General features: G+C 44.5%; 1 protein-coding gene across 1 annotated transcript; it reads left to right on the forward strand.

Annotated features, from left to right (window-relative positions):
- The first annotated feature begins 501 nt into the window (after positions 1-501).
- Positions 502-27,688, forward strand: padi2 (peptidyl arginine deiminase, type II). The gene is made up of 16 exons (XM_088937851.1): positions 502-698; positions 10,468-10,630; positions 11,664-11,733; positions 12,938-12,999; positions 14,115-14,232; positions 16,161-16,286; positions 16,518-16,696; positions 18,224-18,327; positions 19,196-19,307; positions 20,306-20,413; positions 20,756-20,907; positions 22,961-23,108; positions 23,647-23,740; positions 24,587-24,660; positions 25,384-25,512; positions 26,165-27,688. Exons 1-16 carry the CDS (start codon positions 607-609, stop codon positions 26,396-26,398), a joined length of 1,965 nt encoding a protein of 654 aa, XP_088793977.1. The 5' UTR covers positions 502-606; the 3' UTR covers positions 26,399-27,688.
- The last annotated feature ends 36 nt before the right edge of the window (positions 27,689-27,724 follow it).

Below are 27,724 nucleotides of genomic sequence, written 5' to 3' on the forward strand. Positions count from 1 at the left end.
TTTTACAAATCCACCCCAGGCGCGTCTTAGACAAAAGTTACACGATGTCACGGGACGTTGCGTGTTATATATTAAACATCGCACACTGTTCGCACGTTTGCAAATGAAAAACAGAAGCAGTTAGACTAATACGAAACTTATATTTATTCAAGCATGCATTCGTTTAGCTTCCTCCAGCCCATCAAGTATGATGCGTTTTCTCTTAAGTATCACTCCTCTTTCTCACCTGGAGGGTAGACTTAGAACTTCTAAGCAGGACGGATGCGGATGCCTCAGCGTGGTACGTCCCTCCGTGGGCAGTCAGCATCGCATCGCGACAGACGCGCCCTGTCCGGCCACAGAACGCGCGCTGTGGCGCCGCCTAGCGTCCGCACGGCGGTTTGTCACTGTGTCACCCCCACGGCGACAAACTTCAAAAGAACGGGAGAACTGCGAGGGGTCTATCCAATCACGGCAGAGTTCGTCTCGAGTGGGCGGAGGAGTCACCTGTTATGAAAAAGACAGATCAGAGCCGCTTCCTGCTGCACGAACTCAGAATAGCGGTTCGCCGGGAGACCTCCAGCCGAACTGCGTCCGTACTGTGGAAGAAGCACAACTGCCCTCATCATGGTCCGTCAGCGAACTGTGCGCATAGAGAGTGGGGTGATCACGCGTGTCGTGTATGTGGTGGGGACGGAGATGATTGTGAATGTGCACAGGTATGATTCGCTCGCTGCTTTCCTTTTCGCACTACTGTCATCGGCACCGGTTTGTTTCAAGTTGATAACGAGAAGACTTAACACACCGGGGTTTAACAAAGCATGAGTCTGCTGTTATTATTGTATTCGTCTGAGGCTTTTGTCCACAGAGACTTGACATTTATACCCCATTTATGCAGCTGTGCATTTTACAGCAGTAGATATAGCAGGGTTACCTTTCTGAAGGGTGCAAACACAGTGCCCCACCCGGAAATTAATCTTCCAGGCAGGACTATTCTATCACTACACGGGCGTTTTGCTCTGATCAAAACTGAAAGTGTACAACCGAGGTGGAATTTATTCCACGAGTTCAGTTTCTAGTTAATGGCTTCTTCAACCAGTTACAACCGTCATTGAAATAGACTTCAAAGCATATCGTACCGCTTAATTTGTTTTTTACAATGTAGTTATTTCTTTAGCAAAGCTATTAAATTAAGTCACAAGTAAAGGGACACGACGTTTCATGTTGCACACAAGGTTTACATGATTTAAAAAAATCTTTGGTTTGAGGACGTTGCGGACAAAAGTCCTTCTTCTGTAGTTTACAAAGAAATGTAACCACAGTTTTCTGTGCTGTGGCAACATTCCTTTCTAAGCATCAAAAGAAAGACTTTTAGCAAAGCGAAAGTTTTTTTTTAACATTCTCAATACTTTTTTTTTAAATTCTGAAAACCGGCAACCGCAACAATAAATTGGGTCTAGTTTTGTGTTGAGAAACAATGCACAGAGCAAACACTACACTCTCTGTCGAAGAACAAAGACAGCTCTCGTTTCACTGCGGGTCAAAATAACAAAATCAGAAAAGACAAAAAAAACCATGCGACGGGTATTTCAAGCAGGAAACCGAAACACACGATCTTAAAGCGTGATAACGTTTCGGTTATTTCTATTATTTTTTCCAAGTCCAAAATAATTTTATCTTCATTGAAAGAAACGGAAAAAAAAAGAAATCTGCTACAATCTTCATGCGATGAAGTTTTGACTGCGTGTGACTTCCCTTACTGTCAGGTTTGCGGCGAGACTGGCAGATTGGTCACTCGTGTGCTTATTTCTTCATCTTCGCCAGAGAACCGCACAGTTTCTGGAATGGAGAAATCATAACGGACTCCCAAACCAACACTAATGCCCTAATGCAGACATTAGAAAAAGTTGCCCAATATTTTTTAATTCGCATTCAGCGTAACACCCTGTGACGAGACGCGTTAACCATTTGCACGACGTTTAGACGATAGATCGTCCGCAGGAGATAAGACATGTCAGTAACACGCAGTAAGAAGTAAGTTCTTGCAGTAAGAAAGGCAGAACAGGATCAATCGCTCTTGCATTCGATTCACTGCGCGTTCTGGTTCCAAAGTTTTTTTTTTTTCCCCTCGAAGCACTAAAAACGCTGCCGCCCGTTTATTGTGGCGACAGGTTCTTGATTTTGTCACCGCGCTTATCTGTCGACTTCAAACTCCACTGAATGAAATGAATCTCTGTTATATTAATAACACAGCAGCTACCCTCACCAGGAATAGGCGGCTTTCATATAGAATGATGACTAGATGGATATATTAACAATATGGGATAAACCCTTTATTTAAACGATGGTAGCCCAGACAATTATGTTAACATTAACCTGCATTTAAATCAACAAAAATGTGCCAGTTTACCGGACACAGTTGCGGTCCTGAAAACACCAGGTAAATTGACAATTAAAAACGAATCAACCAAATTGAGCAATTAGCGTCTTACCGTCAAGTATTTAAAAAAAGTATTAGGGGTTGATATGTTGCAATCTAGTGTTCCTGTTTGTGTCTGGCCATTCATGAAGAACTGCTTTCACTCGAGCTTTGTCTCAGCACACCTAATCTATTCTTTTCCTGTAGACCAAAGTCAGAGACCCGACGCTGAAGGTTTCTTATAATAGCAGAGCCATTCTTCAGGTGCCACAGAGATGTTGTGGTGTGGGGGCATGTGAGGCAGCTTGAAAAGCTAGCCAGTTCTGCAGGGCTCATGTGTGTGGGATTGTGGTACATGTACTGTACGTTTATTTTAGATTCTGATAATCTGTTAGTGAGTAGCACAGGGGTTAGCATTGCTGCCTCGCAGCGCTGGGGCCCTGGATTCAATTCCGCACCTGGGGTGCTGTCTGGGTGGAGTTTGCATGTTCTCCCCACGTTCATTTAGGGTTCATCCAGGTGCTCTGGTTTCTTCCCTCCACCCAAAGACGTGCTGGTAGGGTAATTCTGGGACATTAGCCCTGGTGTGAGTGCGTGTGTGTTTGTGAATGTCTGCCCTATGATGGACGGCTGTCTTGTCCAGGGGGTACCCTGCTTTGTGCCCGTTGTTTGTCAGGATAGGCTCCGGCACCCCTGTGACAATGTTGGAAGGAGCAGCTAGAACATGGATGGATGGATAATTGTCTGTTTTTTTAATTTTTACGGTACTGGAGGAGTTCTGACTGAGCGATATTGTTGGAATGCTGTTTTGTGTTATGGTATTGGACTGTTGTTGTATTGTATTATTGCTGTACATATTGTATGTATGTTGTATATGTACAGTATGTATATGTATGTATGCTGTATATGTTGTATGTTCCCTTAGAAACAATAAAGGTTAATTTGATTCAATTCTATAATCAAACCAGGAAACAAAACGTCATGTAATGCTACACCTGTGCCTGCAGCCAGTGTCAAATTAAAGATCGAGTTGGATTTAACCAGCGCAAAGCAGTTAAGTCCCGCAACTGCAGGTCAAGAATTGTTTTCAACAGGTAGCAGGTTTGACCACTATTCGTGAAGGAAAGGCAAATGGTCCTAGGCATGTTGATCAAAATATCACAGGTTCCAATCAGAAATGTACTGCACCTCCTCCTGATTTCTTACATGATGCACTTGTCAAAGGCTGGAGACTCCCTTATCAGGTTCTGCTTCTTTAACACCTGCATTTTCTGTTCCAACCCTTGTTCTCTGCAGGAAAACTCTTCACCAGTGTTTTGTGTCAAAACCTTTGCATTGTTTAGAGTGCTGGAATTTTGTTTTGGGTGTATAAGAGATGCAAAGCCAGTTGGACAGTTCTAAATGAAAACCCACTCTCTACATCCTGACCAAGAGCTGGTTAGACAAAGCAAGTTTGTTTACTTCACATGTTCACTGCCTTTATAAGATGATATAAGAAATGTTTGTACTTCTGCTTTCAACTACACACTGTTGGTTAACTGGAACAATTAAATATGTTGTACCTATGGATCTTTTCTGTACTCAGAGAATATACCAAAAGGTTTCTATATCTCCCATTGATTTGAGCTCATCTACACTGCATTTCCCAGTCTTAGCCATTTAGGTCCCCGTGTTTTCTGAGCTCTTCTTGTCATGCCTGGGTAGGCGTGAACTCACAGCCTTCGGTTTCCTTGGGAACCAAGCACATTTCTTTGAGAAGCCACATTCCACCCAGTGCCATTCAGACTAGCTTGGGCTGGATTTCTTGACCCCCTTTGGCCGATTAGCCACTCTATTTATACCCTATTATGCCACTGGTACGGTGCTCTGTCATTGAGGTGGTTTCAGGATCATGGCAGTGTGCTCCCAATACTGACTTGCATCTCCCAAAGTTACAGTGTATTCTTTGCCTGAAGACTTCCAGGTCAGTTCCAAACCTGATCTGCCTGGTTACATCAATCTCCTGCTCAGCACCAGAACATTGGCTCCAGCCCTCCACTGGTTTCCCACACAGCAGCACAGTCTCCCTGTCTGTTCCTGCCCTGAAGACTGTGTTCACCATCAGACCTGCCCCACTCTCAGCTGCCCTATCCCTTTCACCACCCCTGTCACTCTCTATCCCACCTCAGCCATCTCTGGAGATCACCGAGATCCTGCATTTGGATTACGTAGCATGTCGGCAAGACACAGCTATCATTTTTAGCTAACCGCGTCATAACACTTCTAAATCGCACATGCAAACCAGTTAGTGACATTACTTAATTCGATTCTTTAAAATGCTCTCACAAATGCCAGATTTCCAGGAGCTCAGAAAATGCAGCTGAAGAGATCAAAACAAAATGAATTCAATTAAGTAGTTGGTCAGTTAGAGGTAAAATGAATTAAGAACATACCCCCACTAGAATTAGTGCTACTGGAGCTCCAACGACCAGTGTTGGAACAATCCTTAATACCAGCTCTGCGAGAAACTGCTGCATAGACAAATCTTTTCAAAATGACTGTCTGTTTCTGTAATGATATGCAGATCTCATCTGCTGTTGCACAATGTGTACATTCACACAATAGCTGTTAAAATCTCTCTTCCCTAAGAAAGGCCCTGCTTCTCCACTGACTGCTTTGTTCCATTTACTTATCAGAAACATCCTTTTTCTTCCCCAGGCCAGTGGTAGGAGGCAGGAATGTGCTTTATGACGGAAGATGTTTCATCAAGGTGGCTGCCTTCAGCTTTTAATTTGAGGGGGTGGAACGGTGACAGAGTTGTAGAATTGTTGCCTCACAGCGCTGGGTTTAATTCCGGACACGGGGCGTTATTGAGTTTGTATGTTCACGCCGTGCTGGCGTGAGTTTCCTCCGGGTGCTCCAGTTCCCTCCCGCAGGTCAAAGTAATGCTGGTAAGTTAATTACCTTCTGGAAAAACTGGCCCTTGTGTGAGTGGATACACTACGCGTCTGTGTTTCTGTGTCTGCCCTGCGATGGGCCAGTGTCCCATCCAGGGTGCACCCTGCCTTGTGCCCATGGCCTGCTGGGATAGACCCTGGCTCCCCCGCGACCACTGAAGCTGATAGAAAATGAGTGGATGAAATCTGGGCAGTTGTGCCGAATCACTATATAATTATAGTTCTGCTAACTGCTAAAACCCTATGGTCCACAAGGAGAATGAAGACTCTGTCTTGTCTGATTTCAAGAAACAGGTGGATGTATTGTTACAAGTAGAATTTAAATCAAGGGATACTATTTTAAAATGGTGTAATACTTCAGGAAATGTCCTACACTGACAGGCTGAAAGAACTGGACCTTTGTAGTCTTGACCAGACAGGACTATGAGGGGACCTAATGACAAAGTCAATATAATACATGTCTTCTTGATCCATAGTGAAACATGAACCATAGGACACAAGTGGAAACTACAGCGAAGAAAAACTAAGAATGGGAGGCACTTCTTTACACAAAGGGAGGTGGGAGTATGCCACCCAGCCATGTATTTGAAGCTGATACTCTGGTTTCCTTCAGCTCCTAACTATCAAACAAGCCAGATGGGACAAATTGCCTCCTTTCGTTTGTAACTTTTATTATACTTTTACGAACTCCAGTTGTGGGAACACACACTGCAAAAGAGACAATTAAGTGATTTGAATAATTATAATATTCTTAAAGTGTTTCTAAACACTGTAAAACCATTATCTCATTCCTGACGTTATGCCGCCATTCTGATTTCCATTCATTTTCATTTGTCGTAAATGAGGAGTCATGCTTTGGCTTCTATCTGCATAATGATTTTTCAGCCACAGTTCTGTGGTGAGACATCTGCAGGGGATGTCAGTGTTATTTTTTTCTCTTTGGTCTCGTGTTTTGAAATTCCAGCATGGCTGTCATGTTCGCACAGGAAAGACAGTCTGGTGTGTTGAACCAGAAAGTGCTCTAGGCATCTTTTTAGATGCCACTGCTTCAGCTAAGAATGCATGTTTGCACTTTTCATGTTCTCTTGCCACGAATGCAGACTTAGTTTTCATCATTCAGTCATTTTATCCAAAGCAATTTATTAGGGATTAGGGGTTCAGGATGGATCAACTGCTGCTGCAGACTCTCATATAATACTGTATGTGTTTAGTTTTATAGCACAAGTAGCTTCCTCAGGGCACTGATCAGTAAGTGACTGAACCTTGTACGTGCGCATGACAAACCCTTCATAATATTCGTGTTAGTGAATAAATGAAAAGGATTTCTTGCTTTATGTTGGGCATTGCAGTATATAAAAAAGGAAAAGGTCTATAAACAGAATTATCCCGGGGAGTGTTCACAGTTCTTTATTTTGTGATGAATTCTGGACAGAGGTGTCTTCTGTGAGGAGACTGCTTGGTGGCCCTGTACGTTTTCCCTAGTCAGTCCATCTGCCTTCCACTTTCCAAATTAATTGGCGTCTCGAAATTGTCACTGTGTGCTCGTGCACAGCAGAAAAGAAACTTTCCTCTCCAGGTCAGAGTCCAGGCAGGCTCCAGGCTGCTGTGATCCTTGCCAGAAATAAGAAGCTTTCTGATAATGAATGGTTAATGGATATTAGTATACTGATCTTGCATCTAATAATCATTCAACTAAAAGCTTTGCTCCCTGTTGTCATAGGATACTTATCTTAAGCAAATGATTAAAGCCTGCTGCATTTAACAATGGTAAAAGGTAAAAAGCTGCTTTTCCCTTTTGACAGTATGGCAGTGCTTACTGGGTATCTGCGGTACCTCTGGGGTTTAAACTGGATGGCCCAGTATCCTAAAACAGCAGGTGAGTGAACCACAGAAAACAACATGCAGGAAAACAGCATGCTGAACTGTCAGGCTCAAAGCCTAATCAGTAACACTGTCAAGAACAGTCAAATACAAATGCAAACAATTAAACAAGGCTAACGTTAAAAGCCCATGAACTTGTGTTACAAATGAACTATTTATTGACAGACATGTACTGTATAGCACAAATAGACAGAGTGCACTACTGGACTCTAATAGCTGTGTTTAAATAAATATAATAGCTTTAACAATAGAACATGCCTGAATTTCAGGCAGACTGGGGCTGCAGTCCTCAATCCACTAGCCAAAGGCAATGTTCTTCTCACATTCTTTTGGGATAATGAGTTTGGCTACATGGCGGTACAGGCCCTGTGCCATGTCACGGCCTGCCTTCTCTCAGTACCTGCAGGGCTCCTGCTCAAACCGGAGACCCCCCAGGGAGCTCTGGGGCAGGGCTTTGGAGTAAGCGTTGCCGTGTGCAGACCATTGCTTTAACACGACGTACAGGAGTTGAGAAGGGAATCTATTCCACAGTGCTTCTGTTCATTCGAGGCACAGTTAAAGCTGTTGTCATGACATAATACACCTTTCCATAGCCATGAAAGGAGACTAAATCAGCCACTGACATCCATGTGAAATCTAGCATGCAAACTGACTTCTGTGCAATTATGTTTGCAGAACAAAGCCAGACATTTCGAATGGTAGCCTCACACACAGTGGCCAGCCTTAGCTTCCAAACCACACTTCCAAAGTATTGTGCTCTCCTGAAAGTGGGCTGTCAGCTCCAGACCAGCTTCTAGTAGTCCTTTTCAACAGAACCTGCTGTGTAGCTGCAAAAGGTAACTCAAGTAGACATAAAGGCCTCTGTTACACAAAGAGGTGACATAACTGCCCCAGGAACTCACTTAAATACTAGCTTTGTGTGTTCTGAAACCTGTTCATTTTCCATGTGTGAGGAAACAGCCCCTGCAGGCAAACTCTACAGCTGCAGCTTTAAGTAGCTTGAGCTATGGGACAGTAGTATTTCTGTTCTCTCATATGTCAAGGTAAGCTCATTGCCCTGAGAGAGGTGTGCTTGTTGTGAAAAAGCAGACACTTGCACCACTGAAATAAGACAGAGCAGTGCAAATATCGAAGTTCTATGTGAGCGTCGGTGTCAAGCTCCCTACGATTAATCAAACAAATTACCAGATGCTGTGTTTGTGTCTGCTCTGTTTTGTGTTTGGTGCTGTGCACCATATTGATTATCTCCACTTGAGAGTATGTGACTCTTTTTGTTGGTGTCTTGTTCATTTTGGAGCTGTGGTCACGTGTACTGTCACGTATTCTTGCACTGATAGTGACAGGAGCCTGTTCAAAGTACTCTTTTATTTTCCGTGAGTATTTCCTGTAATTATGTTCCAGTATGGGGATGTGTAATCCTCCTCGGTCACATGTCACGGCAAGACTTTTTGTTTGTTTCATTGATCTGCAATGATCAGGTTTCACAATGCAGTTGTTTAAGTAAATTACATCAAGATAAGCAGCTGGTGCCATAATGTTGCTACTTAGTAATTCAGCTCAATAGCAACAGTTTATCAAAGGTCTGTCTTATCAGCATGTCTTCAACCGGTTTAGCACCAGTGTTAATAACCTGCCCTTTTCTAGAATGACCATAATGGAACTCAGGTGCTGATCCCAACGTAGTAAGAAGACCTCACACCTCTGTAAGGAGAGACTCCAGGTCAAAATAAAGACAGTTGTAATGTGACACTGCTGGGCCCTAACTTTGCTGTTTACAGATATCTGATCCCTGACATAAAGACAAAAACCCAGCTTCCTTATAGGGCTGGTGTTTGTTTGCTAACCCTAAGGGCATGTGTGCAATAAAAGTTCAGAGTAAAAGACAAACTTGGGTCCGTACTTCTGAGTAATTGGACATAAAATACCTTATTTCCTTGGAGTGTGCAGTGTTCTAGATTTTTTATTACTGTAAATATGCATTCGTTTTGAAGATAAGAATAATAAGTCTTACAGTTCTACTTATCGCCTCACCTATTTCAACAACCATTGTGTGTTTTCATCATGTGGTCTTACCAAGCAGTGAGTTCAGCTGTTGTTGCCGTCAGGCAGTGAGGTATTAGAGAAGAACAGACTCCCTGTAATTGCTTTAAATTAACAGTACCTTTAACCAAACTGTAATTACCGCCTGCGGTACCACTTTAGCTATGCACAACTGACTACATGGTGGTTCCAAATGGGTTTTTTCAGAAGAGGAAAAACAGCACTTGTAAACCGAGGAACCTTAATTTTCTCAGTTTGAATGAGACAGTGTAGAGAACTGGAAACACACCCATAGAGACAATTCAAAAGGATCAGCCTGCTCTGGCTGTTCGTATTATGCACAGTCTGCTGGGTTAACTGGGGCATGTTATTTGCATTTATCCCTGAGAGGGACAAAATAATTCAGATGATGTTTTATTAGCTGTGGAAATACATTGTTTCCCTCACCTGTTTCACGTTCAATGTACAGTACAGCTTTATTTCTCTCTTTCACCCTGTATACAATCGTATGCTTTTAATCTTTGACAGATTCAGTTTCCCAGTTAAAAATGGGAATACCTGTTCATTACAACACTAAGACCTGAGCTGAATTTCACTTCACAACTCTGCCTCATCAATCTCTACCAAGCACAGCTTCCGGGTGACACTGATCACTAATCCCAGAGCCCACTAAACTCTTGTCAGCCCTGCAGTTCACCAGCTGATACAGCATACAGCAAGATATGTGTATAATGTTGTGCATTTATGTTTTCTAGGTGATGAATGAGGTGTCCTGACATTTTTCTTTTCAACAGAATGGACATGTGCTGTATAATAATCACTATTACAATGTTTACAAATATTTATGGTTAATAATCACACTGAAACATCCTATAGAGAGAGGGTTTTTGGGAATAGGGATGTGGAGAAGACATAATGACCATTAATACCTCTTGAAGGGAAATAAGTCTGTAAAATAAACACTGGAAATGCAGAATGTAAGAGAACCATTCACCGTGGTGATGGAGGTCCAGTAGGAGTCTGTGTCGCTGTGTGCTCATATTTTGGGAACCATGGGAGATGGGAGTGCACCAGCAGAAGTGTCTGAAACAGTCAGTGTCAGGACTCGACAGGAAGAGCGCAGGTATTTTAGGGGTATTTCCATGTAGTGGCTTTGGAAAAGGTAAGAAATGAAGGGAATCAAAAATAAAAAACAGAAAATGTCTCTTGCAGGAGCGCTCCCCCCGAATCCAAGAGCTTCGGGGTCCAATGCTCCAGCGCAGTGCAGTTCCAGATCAGTCCCTCTACCCAGGATGCCTTCCCACTGCCCCTCACTGGAGCGTCTTTCCTGCACATTAGAATGGACAGCGCCAGCAAACACGCCAACGCTGACAAGGTAAGCTCAGGTCCCACGAGAGCAAAACGAGATCTCACCATGCTGTGGGTAAGGAAGTGTTGAAGGTTACTGCCGTGCAATCCCAACTGTAAAAAATGTGTGGATTATTCATTTAACAGACCAAGGCCTCGTGAACAGCCTTACAGAAATGATAAAGGCAGTTTGTTGGCGCCTCACTCACTATATAAAGGTACTCAGGATGAGTGCTCTTGGGGTTTGCGGTCCAGGTGTCAGTAGTTTAATTCTGCGTTGCGCTGCTACCTCAGTATTAGCCAGTGTGGTGCATCAGTAGTACATCAGTGTGCCAGTGAGATGGGCGATGGGCTTGGTCAGCCGGGGTTCTCCCAGACTGTGGTGGAAACAGGGATGCCTGTCACTTCCTAGGCACCTGAAGGGTGACAGTGATGTCGATAAGAGAAGCATCGCTCCTCCAATCAGCACCAGCTGCCTTCTAAGGCACTGGGGGGGCCTGTCTGCCGGTCTTCATGCTCCCCATGCTGTACGACAGTCTGTGCTTTGAGTTGAAATGTAGACGAGTCATAACAATGCAGGTGGGAAAAATAAGTGTTTAGGAAAAAGGCCCATTATATATGGATTCAATTATATGTTTAAGTGAATTTCGAAAGAAGACCGTAAAATACACTCGTCACCGTGGAGCATTGCTGCCTGCCTCACAGTGCTTTGAGTTCAGTTCCGGACCTGGAGTGCTGTCTGCATGGAGTTTGTATGTTCTCCCCATGTTTGCGTGTGTTCCCTCCAGGTGCTCGGATTTCCTCCCACGGTCCAAAGACTTACTGATAGATTAATTGGCATCTGGGAAAAGTGGCCCTGGTGTGAGTGTGTGCGTGTTTGCGTCAGTGTGTGTCTGCCCTGCGACGGACTGTCGTCCCGTTGCTTGCTGGGACAGGCTCCACCTCCCCCAAGACTCTCTACTGAATAAAAATGTTAGAAAATTGATGGATGGAGAGCCAAACACAAGAACATAAAAATGGCTCGAATGGATGCCCTAATGAAACCATTCTCTTCCTTGCAGCTCTCGGTGACCTATTATGGCAAGGACAAGGAGGAGCTGGGGAAGGCCATCCTTCACCTTACTGCCATTGGTAAGCTGGCACACTGTGGCCTGGACACCCATCCAGCAATGTGGCAAGAACTGGGTTTCACAGATCAGCAGAAAATGGCTTTTCCCAACTGCCAAGCAGCTGTCAGATCGTAAGAAGGGCACAGAGCTTATAAATAACACCAGAAGATAAAAATAGGTTTTAAATAGACTTCAGCAACTGATCCAATCATCCTGTGCTTCATACACAACCACTTAGCATGGTGCTAAGTGAAATCGCCTTTACCTTCTTCCCGGAAGATGTAAGGGATGTGCTCAGAAGCTGCATTTCTGTGGCACAGCTAATGAGCAAAGCAAATTCCACTTTCATACGTACCGTGTGTATCATGGTCATGTTGCAAAGGGAGATAGAAGTTGAGGGTTTTTACAATATGACGCTATACCTGTGTGGGGACTATTTTTGCATGAGGAGTGAATAATGGCTTAGATCTTGTGCCAAGAAACTTTAAAAATAGTGCTTGTAGCACTATACACACAGCCACTGACTCTGATCTTCAGTTACCACTGTAGAAGGTGATTGACTGCCTACAAAAAGCCTCATTTTTTTGCCTTTTGTAGGCAAAGATCAATGCTGTTAGCGGAGGCAATTGTATAATTTTAATAACAATAGGATCAAGCAGTAGATGAACTGCATACCACATTTGCACTATTCTCTAAAAAGGGTTGCTTTTAAAAATAACTGAATTTATTTCTGCAGTTGAATGATTCACCATAATTTTTCATTTTTAAAGGGGAAAAGTCAGGAAACCATTTCTTTGCCAAAGCTGTAGCTAGACATTGACGTCCATAACCTGGATAGGGCAGAGACCTGACGTGATTGTGACTAAAGAGCAATCACTGAGCTTCAGAGGGGGGAAAATGTAAGCATGTAGGTTGTGAATTTGTAGATCATTTCATATGTTACCAGGAGTGACAACATATAAAGTATCCTGACCATGTAGCCACAACTCTTCTGAGACTTATCACCACAGTGCATTACTGTCGTGTAATTTCAAAGAGGAACTGGTATTCGATTTGGGCACTTTCAGCACGGCCCTCCCTTATCTGAAACAGAACAGTGAATGGAAAGACCTGAGGGATGTTCAGAGTTGTACAGCTGTTTTTTTTTTGGTGGGAGGATGTTGGGGGCGCAGGACGCTGATGAAACTTTGTGAGCTCCTCTAAGCTCTCGCCTCCCCATGCTGCAGAGATCTCCCTGGACGTGGACGCGGACCGCGATGGTGTCGTGGAGGAGAACAACGCACACAAGGTATGGTTTCCACACAGCCACGTGAACCAAGCAGACTGGCTTCTGAGACGCGCTATTCTTGTAACTTGCCTTAACCTGCTAGATTTAGTACTGAACCCCTCTCCTCCCCAATATTACCAAAATTGGCATAAATATGGATTTGTCCATCACCCATTTCCCATGTCACAAGTTTTCCCCCAGTTGTTTCATCTCTGTGTGAAGCCTGCTCTTCGTAATGCGACAGGGTACTATATTTACGACATACCAGTGCAGAAAGAGGAAATGTGCTGGGCAGCATTAATGCCCAAGGCAGCACATGGCTGCTGTCCTACCAAACAGACGAGTCACTTCCCCAGAAATCACAGTCTATTTTGACTGCAGTGACAGGAGTTAGAACTATCTCCCTGTGCTTGCTACATGAGCGTGCCGCAGCAGCTCAGTGAATAACTTAGAGGGGTGACTGAGACAGCGCACCCCTGACAGACAGCCCTGGCCAGCTCAGCTGTAACTGATCTTAGTCAAGCTACCAGGCTCTCAGATGACAGGGAGGTGAAAGCATGGGGCATGTTGGTTACTGGAAAGCAGTTGTCAGCGTGACTGTTACGCAAACGCATTAGTTCACTCTAATGCAAGCCTGTGTTAAAATAATGGACGGGGTGATAAAGGCTCTTATTTTTCCTTTCAGACAAACCGTTGGGAATGTGCTCACTCCATTGTAAATCTGTTACTCGAGAAATTTGACCACAGTAGAACATTAGGCCTTCCCAGTTGTATCCATACTCACCCCCACACCCTGCAACTTCCAAAACTGTGAACCGGTCTTTACTGAAATCCTCTGTGGAGTCTGGCCAGGCAATACAGTAAATACCTTAGCTCAAAGTGACACTTTTCATGCTTTTTCATCAGAAACACGAAAGGGCATTGTTACACAGTGTTCTGCTCACAGCCACGTACAGTAAATGTTTAACATCTCTGGATAAGCTTGCAGTGGCAGCCATGTCATACGGTGGAATTGTCCTAAAAAGGCCTTTCCGCCCAGTGTGAGCAGAGGTCCGAAGGGGCCCACGCCCCTGGTGCTTAGGGGACACACAGGGGCGTCTCTGCAGGGCGCTGACGGGCTGAATGTGTCTCTCCAGGCCTCCTGGAAGTGGGGTCCCAATGGACACGGTGCCGTCCTCCTCGTCAACTGTGACTCTGAGTGGGTTTATAAGAAACGGCAAGACTGTGAAATCGACAAAATAACCAAAAGCTCAGGTAGGCTAGTGTCTTTGTTAAATCTAAAATCCGCTTTCTGAAAACTGGACACCGTTCTTTCCAGAAGTGAAATTGCGCTCTTGTTAATATGTTGTGTAAGAACACGGGGGGAGGTAGTAGGAGGGGTGTATACAGGCTAAAGGAGTGAAAAGGCCTCTGCATTAGGAGTGTGAAGCTTACAGCCCACAGGCCAAGACCAGCCCTCCAAGCCCATTTGTCCTGCCCATGTGGCAGTTGCAGCTGGGGCCACTGGGATGGATTCAGTCTGCGTCTTGTCTGAGCCTGAACAGCCCAGAGGGACAGGAGGCTGTATTAACTATATTGGCGTCACATACCTCACACTCCCCGTGGTCCTCTACGTCCATCCAGTCATGGTGGCCCTGTTTGATGGTGTCACTGAGTGGTGTGTCTTTGCTAAAAAAACATTGAGAAAAAAATGACTCCACAAAACCTGTGCACACACGTCCTCTGAACTCCTACTTTACCTTTTGGAACAACTTTAGTAACTAAACCGACTTTGGTCTCACTGAACCAGTGCCTAGTGTTTTTTATGATCTCAGAGGGAGATTTTTAATCATGGTAACAATGGTGTTATAAACGTGTTATTAAAGGAAAAAATAAATGGTGCTGCGTAGATCAGGAGAAGTGGAGAAATGTATATTGTATTTCTTTTGTAAAAGTGTAAGATAATTGCTTAATTTGTACAAATGGTTGCTGTTGCCAAAGAGCAATAGCAGTAGTAGTAGATTGTTTGTTTTGTTTTCATGTTGGTGATATCTTTTGACTTCCTTCAACCTTACCCTGTGCTGATTGTTTCCAAGTTTAAAAACACTAGACCTCCGCTAATAACGAAATAAGACAAGAGCAGCTTCTCAATTAATCACTACAGGAGCAAGCAGACTTGACAGGTGAAACTGATCACTAATGCCAGGGCCCGAATTGCAGCTAACCGGTTGATATAAATTATGTATACACCCATCCTTTGATTAATGAACAGAATTTCTCAAGAACTGTTCGTAAGGTGAAAATGTTTAAACCAAAAATGAAGTTAACATTACTTTGCATATAAATCCTTCCAATTGATTCCTGAGAACTATAAAATTACCCAATATTACTTCTTTTTATCCTAACAAAGCACTCAGTTGTCAAAGTAGAAACACTATTACTTGTTTGTAATAAATACCCTATTTACCCTAGTACATTAATTAACAAAGAAAATGTGGTCAAGTTATGAGGATGGTAACATCCGTTTAGCTGCAAAGGATGTGCCTTCATTGTAGGAAAAATCTATTCAATTAAGCAAAATCAGTTTGTAAAACCAAATGTTCATAAACTGAGGCATGGGTGTATAGCCAACACCCAGTTTAAGGCAATTTCTTTTTTCAAAATCTGTAATGCAAAATTTCACATAATTCTCATTACTCATGGGAATGCCAGTGGAAATGACACCTATTGTTACACATTAACACTTTACGTATGAAAACCCATGACTTCATGAGTACTAGAAAATTGCCTAATATTACTTGTTGCTACCTTACAAGTACTAAATTGTCAAAATAAGAACACTATTGCATGTTTATGATAATGCATTAGCCCATTTAACTTAGTGCAGTTGTTAACAAGGCAAAATATGTCAAAATGGCAAACTGTCAAAGGGCACAGCAAAGGTCCCTTCAAGGCCAATCAAAAGTGTTTCGACCGCTTGCCTTCTTCAGTCTTTTCCATCACTTCACGTTTTAGTTAACTTGTGAAGAACTGGCAGGATGATATTCACGGAGAATGTTCAATGCTAATAATCACTAAGTAAGCGAGACCACAAGGGAAGAGACTGTGAAGGGAATCACTGTGAGTCAAAATAGTTTAGCAGAATGAAAGATATTAAAATACGTGCTTTTATTGTGTGTGTAAAGGCTGTGTATGTTTGGCAGATTTGGCAGACATGTCTCAGATGCTACTGCGGACCAGCGGGCCAGTGGAACTGCCAGAGGGATACAAGATAACCCTGCACATCTCTCAGAGTGATTCCGGCAAGATAGGGGTGTTCCAGAAAGACAGTAAGTGCCAAGCCGTGGCAGAAATTTCAAGATCTAGACTTCAAGAGCACGGCCATCACTTAACCAAATAATCAGAGAACTGCATGAGGGGTGAGGGTTTCTGGGAAATGTCTGATGTAGCGCGGCGATGTAGCACTAGGTAACGAATGGGCCTGTTAGTTTTTTGACATAGGAGAGTGAAAGTGCAGATAATCCAGCAGTCACTCACTCGCGTACTCTTGCCCTCTGCAGAATCGCTGTCTGTTTTGAACTACCCCCTGGTGCTCGGCCAGAAGAGGCTCTCCCACGTGGTGAAGTACAGAGGGGGTGCGTCCGAGACTGAGTTTTTCGTGGAGGGGCGCAGGTTTCCCGACGAGGACTTCCCGGGCCTGGTCACGATCAACCTCAGCCTCCTGGAGCCCAGCACACCGGTCAGTCCTGCTGCACCTGGGATCCTCACTAACGAATTCAATCCTGGGATGAAACATGGTGGGATGGGGTCCGGGCAAGTGCTGAAATAAAGTAAAACTAGTACAAGAAAGTAATTTGGAATCAAAGTGTTGACCTAGGATATCATATCATTCATTTCATGCTGGAAAGCTAGCCTCAAAGTTGGAACTGATCAATAACTTAGGCGATATGACTCCAATGCATTCTAGTACACAGATCTTTTATACTTGTACTGGCCACTAGTTTGTATTACATGCAAATGCAAGAAGATTCGTAGGATAATGTTGTTGATAGAGCCCTTTTAATACAGCACTTACCTGAATTTCTGATCTTCTTTGCTTTAACCTGCATCACAATTCATGTTTGTGAAACAAAGAAATAACCCACAGTGCTCTCTTCCACAATTTCCTTGTAGATCTAGCATTGAACAGAACAATCAGAACTTTAATGGGGGAGACGTTTTTATGCAAAATCAAAAACTTCTCAAACATGTCCTGCCATAAGAAGCCCATTTTCTCGAGAAATTGTTTTGGATTTTTCTATATGGAACAAAAAAAGCAGCAAGTGCAGGATTTGCATCCAGCCAGTTTCTGATGATTTATTTTAAAATCCTTATGGCTGGGCACAGAATAAATGGCACGCTTTTGTGTTACATTTTGAAATGAATGAGTACTGCTACTGCTACACTACTGCTGCCTCACAGCTGTAGGGTCCTGGGTTTGATTCCACCCTTGGGTAGAATTCTTGAGTGGAATTCCTGCACTCTCCAGGTGTGCTGGTTTCCTTCTTCCTCCTTAAGATATGTGAACTAGGTTTGATTGTCTATTGTAAATCACTGCTTTCCCTGGGAGCCTGACATGGACTAGTGTCTGGTCCAGTAGGAGAGCCCCCATCCCTGCCTTGCACCATATGCTTCTCCTTGGGAATAAAACTCTCTCGTATTGGATGGATGAATGGATGATGACGAGTCAGTGTCTTACACAAACTGGGCAGCAATGACCGTCAGGCCTTTGTAGCGGAGTCTCTGTAGTTATTTTTATTCAATTTTTAAATGCTTTGTGAAAATGCTTATGAAAATTAGATGAAAACCTGAAATCCCCCCTTCCTGCCACTTCAGAATCAGCCAATCAGGAATATTTCACTGGTCAGACTTGCTGTCTTGCTTCCAGACCTCAGGACTTCTTTGATCAGTTAACAATTAATGCATTAAAGCAGAGATATACTGTAATACTTTCCTGGACTGTGGTTGTCACTGGCCATCACTGATGTCCAGCAAATGCATCTCAGCGCAGATCTTTAAATAGGTGATCAGGGGATGGCTGGAATGAAAAATACTTTAGTGGAGGGAGAGGGAACAGTTGTCAGACAGGTTTGGGAAATGTAAGCATCAAGAAAGACAGAAAGGCTTTTGGCTAGTTACCTGCTTTTCTAATGGGGCGAATGAAATGCAGAATGAATGTGCTTGGAGGGAGACTGAAGAAAGTTAGTGATGTGATGCATTCTGCCAGGGCTTCCCGGAGACGCCCATCTTCACAGACACGGTGGTGTTCCGGGTGGCGCCCTGGATCATGACGCCAAACACCCTGAGGCCCTTGGAGGTGTTTGTGTGCAGGTAAGAGGGGCGCTCTCCAGCCCACGAAATTCGTCTAGAAGGAAAACGTGGCAGGGGTAGCTGCACAGGTAGGAGTACGAAGCAATTCCATAATGCATGAGCTCTCGTTCTTTACTGCTGTTCTTCTCGCGTCTTTGGGTCTTGGAGAGGAATGCATGCGCTTGAAAAAAAAGGTGATCAAGGATTCTGGGTAATGGAAAAATTACCTGTGGTTATAAATGAGGGGCTTGTGCAGCCTTCAGCCATCCTCTGGATCCATTCACTCTAGGCAGGAGCTTTTCCTCTTAACCTCTGCAGTAAAGAACAAAGCAGGAGGATCTTAGCAGTCTTGGCACCTGAAGAAGGCTCCACAGCCGAAATGTTGTATCTCTTTTCTTTTCCTTTCAGCGTGGAATAAATCTGTACCTGTTCCTCTGCAGCCTACGCATGCTGACGCAGCTGCCTACTTGATCTTAACAGTGCCAGTCTTTACTTATAATTCTAAGGCTAAAAATAGTTATCAATCTCAAAAATGCCCCAAAATGTAAACATTCATATTGGTACTGTGGATCTTATCTACCACTTTCTAGAGTGAGCGAGTGCTCATTACATTTAAAACTTGCAATAACTTCAGCAATTATTTCACTTGTTAACATAGCAACTCACCTTGTTGTATATCCAGAGTTCTGTCCCATCGTGATAGTACAAATCGCCTTACAGTAGCAATTTGAAGCTGGTGAAGAGGATAAATAATTCTGAGAATATGGCCCCAGATGGCTCAGATACACAGCCCCTGGGCATGCCGTGTGTGGTCACACAGTGAGAGTGGGGCGTCAGAGGTGGCCAGACCGAAGCCTACCCACAGCTGTCCTGTTGTGTCCCCCCCCAGCACCCGAGACAACTTCCAGTTCTTGAAGGGCATGAAGGAGCTGGTGTCCCGCTGTGGGATCAAGATGAAGATGTGTTATGAGTACATGAACCGTGGTGACCGCTGGATGCAGGTACAGAGCGTCCTGGCTGTACAACCATGCTGCTGTGATTCAACAGACATCATAGGCAGACATCCGTATTCCAGTCTGACTCCCAGGATGCCTCACTGCACATGCTATCTTTCACTGTAAAAAGATACACTACAGATACAATAGGTATTATTAGTGCCTGGGTTATTTTTATATTTTGGGTTTAGAAAGAAGCAGCATTAATGAGTGCATTTCAAGCAACAATATAAGTAAAATGTACACAGTAATTTGTAAAACCTCCAGTTTACTTCACAAAACAGACAATTTCCAGGTATATGCAGCTCCATCTTCTGCAATTCAGAATGAGACAACAAAACTTCCAGTGATGTGAAAAGGCCCTATGACATTGTAAACAAGGAGGCTTGTGAATACATCTCTTTTAATCCAATAGAAATATTGCTCTCGATTTCGAGATGGCTTTGCTGACAAATACTACTACACTTACCTGTTTACTGCATGCAGATCACATTGGGACATTTCTGTGGTGAAACGTCTGGTGCACAACCTTTACTTATTCGCCCATACATCACATTATATTGGTCATTACAGAGACTAGTGAGCAGGAAGGGCCACCTCACATCACAATTCTCGCAAACTCTTGCTCTTGTCCGTGGTGAGACCACGGGTTTATGACAACATGGCAACGTACAGTACTTTTACCCAGTTCGCTATTTTGTGCTAAATTTCTAAATTTGTGAAATTTTTCTATACTGTCAATTAATTTGTTACTGAGATTTAATAACCGATCGGAGAAATTGGGACAGCAGTTCCCCTTTAATTTGAATGCATCTATAGGCAGTCGGACTGTGCTATGATGATTCTTTCAAGGTGCTGTAATTCTGATTTATTGATCCAAACAATGCAAACTACAGTATGAATCACAGAACAGTGGAACGGCTGGAATAGTTTTGGCTGTTGAGTTTCCTTGTATGTCAGAAGCCTCTCAGGTCAGTAACATCTTCAAACTGTTTTTTGTACAGGATGAACTGGAATTTGGCTACATCCAGGCACCCCACCACAGCTTCCCTGTAGTGCTGGACTCCCCACGGGACGGTGACCTCAAAGACTTTCCCTACGAGGAGCTGCTGGTACCCCCATACTTGAACTGCCCACCGTGTGCAGCAGTTAATGTACCCCTGTTATAGCCACATACTGTGCTATAAACACTAAAGCACACAACCTTCGGGCAGACGCACATGGCTGAGACACTCCCTGCCCCATGACAGGAGCCACCTGGCTTGTGAAATATCCAAGCACCCAGTTTAAGAGGACTGTGCTCAAAATGTATTTTGCTGTTATATACGTCAGTCGCACCATGTTATACAACTGCGGCCATAGCACCAGCTAACTCACACCCTTTATCAGCGTAGAATGGGCTGCCCCCAATCCCCACTGCTGTAGTGATCGAGCTTTCCTGTTCTTCCCCGCAGGGACCGGACTTCGGGTACGTGACACGAGTGGCCTGGGATGAGAAAGTGAGCAGCCTGGACTCCTTTGGGAACCTGGAGGTCAGTCCCCCTGTCACTGTCAATGGGAAGGTGTACCCCCTGGGCAGGATCATCATTGGCTGTGCCTTCCCTACGTGAGTATCACAGGGGTGCTGCCTCCTGCCACCCCTCTACTATCATTAGAACATCAGGAAGGAGAGGGAGGCCGTGGGGCCCATGTTTCTCGTTTGGTTCCAAGTATCTTCAAGAGCCAGTGTAGCACTTGCTTAAAAGATCCCAGGGGATCCACTTCAACAATGTGACTGGGCAGCTGGTCCCAGATTCCTGTAACCTCTTATTCTCAGTCCTAAAGTGCCTGTCCTTGGGCCCTTGCATCACTGTTGATAATGACCACAGGACTTTCCTTCAGTTTTGCGGCATCTCCCTCCCGACATTCGGAATTTTTCATTTAACCCTTTTATTGTCTTGTAGTGAACTTAGTCATCAGAAACGCTCCGATCACGCACTTGTGCATTTTCTGTACAATAAGATGTACATAACAATACAGAATGTTTAGCATATTCCTCCCATCTATTTTCTAACTGCTTTATCCAATTCAGGGTCGCAGGGGAGCTGGAGCCTATCCCGGCAAGCAATGGGCAAGAGGCAGGATACAACCTAGTCAGGACACCAGTCCATTGCAGGGCACACACAGACACACTCACACCAGGGCCAGTTTTCCCAGAAGCCAATTAACCTTCCAGCATATCTGAGGACTGTAGGAGGAAACTGGAGCACCTGGAGGAAACCCTTGCAGACAGCTGCCCAAGTCCAGAACTGAACCCAGGGCCCCAGCACTGCAAGGCAGCAATTTCGTATATTCAGTCATCTTCATGAAACTTCTAATGCACTGTTCTTCTCCATGAGTCTCTGTCTTCTACCACTCTGAGCAGATCTCAAAGCGGCCTCGCTCTAAATTGAATGACAGGTCTGTCATCAGCCTGTTTCGCCTAAACAATTACTCAAGGCACATTGCACATCATTTTACTGCTTATTAAAAAAAAACCTGCTTCAACATGTTGACATCTCGAAATGCAATCTTGCAGTGTTATATCAGGGGAAGAACGAAACTGTTCTGTTGAAAGCAACTGTTCTGCTATTGTTGCTGTGCCATGAGAGGAAGTGTCTGAAAGACAGTAGTTTACATGTCAGGTTGTTGGTATAGAGAGTATGGTAAAACCAATCAAAAGTGAATAGCAGTTAACTTTGTCTAGCTTGTTTTGTTCTGTTGGGGATTCAAGACTATTCAGTTGACCTATTTTTTGAGCATTGAGCAGTAAGCATAAACAATATAGTTTATTGGCCTATTGGGTGCAAAGAATTTGAAAAAAAATACTTAAGAGAAAAACAAAGAAAGGCTGGTCAATGCCCTGTGAGCATGTGCGAAAGTCAAGCCATATACATTTTAAAAACTGTATTCCGTTCAACACTGCACAAGACCAGACTCCAGCTTCTCCAGAATCCATTATTGTAGATGTCCAGAGCAGCCCGTCAAAGTAACACTTTGTTAATACCAGGGGCCCCAAGAAAAAAAACTAACCTACAGTGGCTACAGCCTGGTGTAACGGGGAGCTGGTCCCGGCTCCTGTGAAGCGTAGTTCAGGACCCTATGCAGACGGTATAATCCGGAAGTAAGTGGAGAAGGACAACAGGGAAAACACGATGAGGATCAGGACAGGTTGACAGACGGGGGGGGTGTGACGACGGTGATCTGGTGCTTGGAGGGGGGGCTGTGGTGCAGGCAAACAAGTCCAAACAGTCCAAGGGGGGAATCCGGGGCGCAGTCCAGGGTCCAGAGGCCGGGAGAACCACCCAAGACAGACAACGTTAAAATCCAGAATGGGATCTGGAACAGGAACAGGGAACCAGGAACATAAAAACAGGATGACGAAGCCAGGCGCTCCTAGCCTCAGACTCAGATGGTCAGGACTCCACGGTGAAGTCGATGCCGTCGGGTCTCTCCTGGACCCACTGGTAGGCGGGCTTCCGGGCGTCCATCTCCCAATGCTGAGCCAAGAATAGTGGGAGCGCCCGGCTTAAATAACAGGCAAAATGGGGCAGGTGCACATAATAAACTAAAATCTGAAAGGGTCGGAGCTCCCTTAAGAGGAGGGATGACGATCTTGACACCTGGGTTGTGTTTTTCAGGGCAAGCCAAGGCCGCAACATGACGAAAGTCGTCCAGGACTTCCTGTGGGCTCAGAAGGTCCAGTCGCCTGTGGCGCTCTTTTCCGATTGGCTGTATGTTGGGCACGTGGATGAGTTCATGACCTTTGTCCCCGCTCCTGACAGGAAGGTACATAAACAAGAAAAAACACAGGGAGGGATGAACAGAGACTGACACATGGTCAAGGAAGGGGGGACTGGAAGTGAAAGTTGGTTAACATTATGAGAAAGCTCATCAGATTTGCTCATCAGAACAAAGTTCAGGCAAGTCAAATTGCCTGCATTTCACAGATGAAAACACAGGTTGTTATGATTAAACAGTGTGTACTATACACGTTATTTATACATAAATGAACTGGGCATCACGTGTTTCGATAGTTTTGTGAAATTGCCAGGTTTCACTGAGTCAGCACCAGCAGGGTGGAGATCTCCAGTCTTGATATGCTGTGGTACACATTACTTTTGGTACAAAGGTTAGTACTCCCATTTCCTTAATGGGACTGCAGTAGTCCTGCTGTCTTAGTAAAGAGTGCACAACGCAGTGATCCCGCAACAGAAGCATATGTGCAATTTAGTGGATAGTAAATTAGAACTTACCACCATAAGGAGAGCAGGAAATCCAGGTAAATTGTGCAAGATGGGGAAATGGTTTCTAATGTCTTGGTCAGGGTTTCCGCCTGCTCCTGGCCAGCCCCGACGCGGGATACAAGCTTTTCCGTGGGTTGCAGAAGGCGGGTCATGGGAAAGCCAAGATGTTTGAAGGTGAGGATGTATGAACATAAGAAAGGTTACAGACGAGAGGAGGCCATTCGACCCATCCTGCTTGTTAATGATCGAAGGATCTCATCCAGCTGCTTCTTGACAGACACCAGGGTATCAGCTTCCGCTATGCCACTCTGCCATTTGTGAAGATTATTTCCATCAAGTGTCCTCTGTACTGTCTTTCTGCAGTGTCAGCCAGTGTGCACTGTACTGTGTCCCTGCAGTGTCAGCCAGTGTCCTCTGTACTGTGTCCCTGCATTGTCAGCCAGTGTCCATTGCACTGAATCCCTGCAGTGTCAGCCAGTGTCCTCTGTACTGTGGTTCTGCAGTGTCAGCCAGTGTCCTCTGTACTGTGTCCCTGCAGTGTCAGCCAGTGTCCACTGTACTGTGTCTCTGCAGTGTCAGCCAGTGTCCTCTGTACAGTGTCCCTGCAGTGTCAGCCAGTGTCCTCTGTACTGTGTCCCTGCAGTGTCAGCCAGTGTCCTCTGTACTGTGTCCCTGCAGTCTCAAACAATGATCCCACATCTGCCACAGCTCACTGGGATTCTCAGCACGGTCTATGTGTGGTTTTTACCCTAGGCTCAGTTGTCCTTATTCATCAGTGCAGGAAAATTGTCCTCAGTCTGTTAAATTATTATATTGTCATTTTTTCAGCATGAAATATTGGATTCAATATACCATATCTACATTTACATTGGAGAGTATTTGTGTGTGCATGGGGGGTATTCTAAGAGCAATACCTTATTAAGAACTTCCTTGCTTATTACAATGCTGCATATTCTCAGTTTCTGCTGCCCATTCTTGTTTGAAAGCAACCTGACCAAATATCATTTTCAATTCCTTCAGGGATGAAAGAACAGATCTCTGTGGAAACCATTTTGAGTGATAAACGTCTTCAGGAGGAGAATAACTTCGTCCAGGTGAGGAATCTGTGAGTCATACAAGAGTCACGAAAACCACGGTCTATTCCAAACAGCTCAAGGGTTTAGACAATTAACAGATTATATTAATCAAGACTCTGCCAATGTCTGCATGACTAACAACAGGACTGTGCAGGAACAAAAAACTCAAATGGCATTTGGGATAAAACCTGGAGTATATAACGTAAGAGGGATTCCTCTGCAGTAACATACAATTAGCAGTGCAATGCCCAGATGAAGCGCGATTAAGTTGTCTCTTGTAAATCGCTGAGACTTGGAATTGACAAATTTTCTCTGATAAGTACTACCTCTCCTGCAAGCTGAGCAGTGACAACAGGCAGAGTAATGCATGGATGACTCTTGTTTACACTTTGTTGACTCAGAGGGTGTAACAGCCTGAGTTGCTCAGTTAGTTGGGAGGGTATATCGTAGAAAAACTGGAAATTCTAAATTCAGAAAAAGGACAATTAAAAATAGGCAAACACCAACTAAACGGCAAGTATACTAGAAAACGATTTTAATAAGCAAAGGTGAAATTGTAAACATTCATAAACTACATACTTTATCATGAAAATCAATCTAAGTATGAAACCAGCAGGCAATCTCCTGCTTTCTATTTCAGCTGCGCAGAAGCTCAGCTGTCATTTTATTATGTGGTCAATAATGTGGACGTGTGATCAAAACCTCCAATGAGCTTTCTTCACAGTGCCTCTCTCTCCCCAGAGCTGCATTGACTGGAACCGCGATGTCCTGAAGAAAGAACTGGGGCTTGGGGACGAGGACATTATCGATCTGCCCATCCTCTTCAAGCTGGAGAAGAACAAGAGGGCCATCGCCTACTACCCAGACATGGTGAGTGGCTTGTACACTGCTACAGACACAGCAGGCTGCCCACGGCAACATCAGCAATGATGATGGGGCCTCCTGGTGCACGATCTGACTCACTGGTAAAGGCTCTGCGATCCCAGGTTCGAGCCTGGGCCATGTCACTAACCAGCTGTGTCTGCGGAATTCCCAAATGGGAACAGGTGAGAATAATTGGCCAGAGCGTTTTCGGCTCTCTGTGACACAGTGACCCATGTGACTTCCCCGGTTTGGGGGTTTTGCGGGGATGCATTCTCCTCAACTTGATGCTGAACCTTCAGAAAGGGGCAGAGATGCATTTATTTAAAGCTTCCTTTACTGACACTGGTTCAAAAAAATACCACTGGATACTACTGTTACCTGCTTATTTTATCTCTTGAAAGCTAAAGCATAAGACCTCAGGAGCAGATGAATCACCTGGTTAATCTGAGCAGTTTACTTCTGTAACCCAAAGGAGAATCTGATCTCCTAGAATTCTCCTGCAAATGAGTGAAGCTCCCGATCATTTAGGGACCCTTATAAAGTCCACTACATGGTGGCCCTTGAGGGTTGCAGACCACCCCTCCTGATAGCAGGGCCTGGTTGTTCAAGACTCACCATGATAGTCTGGTGTTACAAGATGCTGCCTGTTGTGTTGCAGGTCAACATGATCGTTCTGGGCAAGAATGTAGGCATCCCCAAGCCGTACGGCCCCAAGGTGGGCGGGCGCTGCGCCCTGGAGGCTGAGGTGTGCTCCCTGCTGAAGGGGCTGGGCCTCAACTGCACCTTCATCGACGACTTTGCCTCCTACCACAAGCTGTTGGGCGAGGTGCACTGCGGCTCCAATGTGCGCAGGGAGCCCTTCCCTTACAAGTGGTGGGAGATGGAGCTGTGAGAGGGAGAGAAATAGCGGAAGGGGAGGCCGTCACCCTACCTTCATGATGGACCTCCACACGTATGACTGACCCGATTCTACCTACTGCAGGATCTCAAGCTTGAGGACATGGGATTTTGGAAACTTGGGTCACTCCACACCCCCCAGTGAGAAAAGGCTGTTGAGCACTGCAGTGAATACTAGCAGAGTAACCTGGGACAGTGTTAACTGTTCACGGCAGGCAGCAGAGTACCCAAAGCAAATCAAGGCAAGAGTATAGAACACTTACAGATATTAATCATTTCAGATATATTCCAGAGTAATCTGATTTCAGCTGGACACCCTGCCACAGGTTGAATTTGACTAAACCTATTCCCCATCTCTAGAGAATTATATTAGGATGAGGTGGTTTTGAAAAGCACCTAAGCAGGCTTAGCAAGAAATCTCATTTGGTTAATTAAACAGAATAAAGTCATAAGCATACCTGATAAGTACCCTAAGGTTTCAGAATACATGAATTTAAGGAGGTGCTTAAGAAGCACAATTGACTGAGCATTGCAGAAGGGTAAGGACCGGTCAGCCAAGGCGGTCTCGGGTCTCCGTGACAGCTGGGGTGTTTGCAGACCACACCTCCCTTCCAATAGACACTGAACCTCCTGCAAGGGCCTGCCGATCCTGTAACGTGCTAAAAGATGAGCCGGCGGGAGGAACCATCTTCATTCTCCTGGTTGTGGCTGCTGGGTTCGTAATCACGAGCTGAGACATGAAAAAAATACACAACTTGCTACTCCAAATGAGGGTGGCGGATAAGAAAAATAATTGAGGGTTCCAATTTTATGAAAATAAAATACTGCTGTAGGCCGATTACCTTAATAATGCCCGATAATTAACATCTGCAAAAGACTGACAGGCCATCCCTGCTGCATTCGCTGGTGAATGCACAATGTCCCTTAACACACCACAGTACATAAAGACCAGATGCGACCTGTTACGAGATGTGTTCAGGCTAACATATTAACCTCTTCAGTAATAGTCTGCAGCCAGCAAGCCTCACCTTGCATCCAAACCTACTGCCCCTACCAAGTGGTCCTTGAAGCTGAGGCCTGCAGATCCATTATTCTGTGTTGTTCAAGGACAAGGTAATAGCACTATGCAATAAAACCATCTCTCAGGATTTTATTCTCAAAATTCAGCTTGAAAAAGTTGATCACCAAGTTGTTACGCTGTGGACATATATAGAGGGAAGAATGGCCTTTCTACTGGTACTAATGGCGTATTGCTAAACCCAAATAAAGTTTTAATTTTTTCAAATTCCCATTTTTTGTGTGTGGATCCTTCATCAGAAAG

Source organism: Atractosteus spatula, chromosome 20 (assembly GCF_055471065.1).
Source record: "Atractosteus spatula isolate fAtrSpa1 chromosome 20, fAtrSpa1.hap1, whole genome shotgun sequence".
In the NCBI taxonomy this organism is placed as follows: domain Eukaryota; kingdom Metazoa; phylum Chordata; class Actinopteri; order Semionotiformes; family Lepisosteidae; genus Atractosteus; species Atractosteus spatula.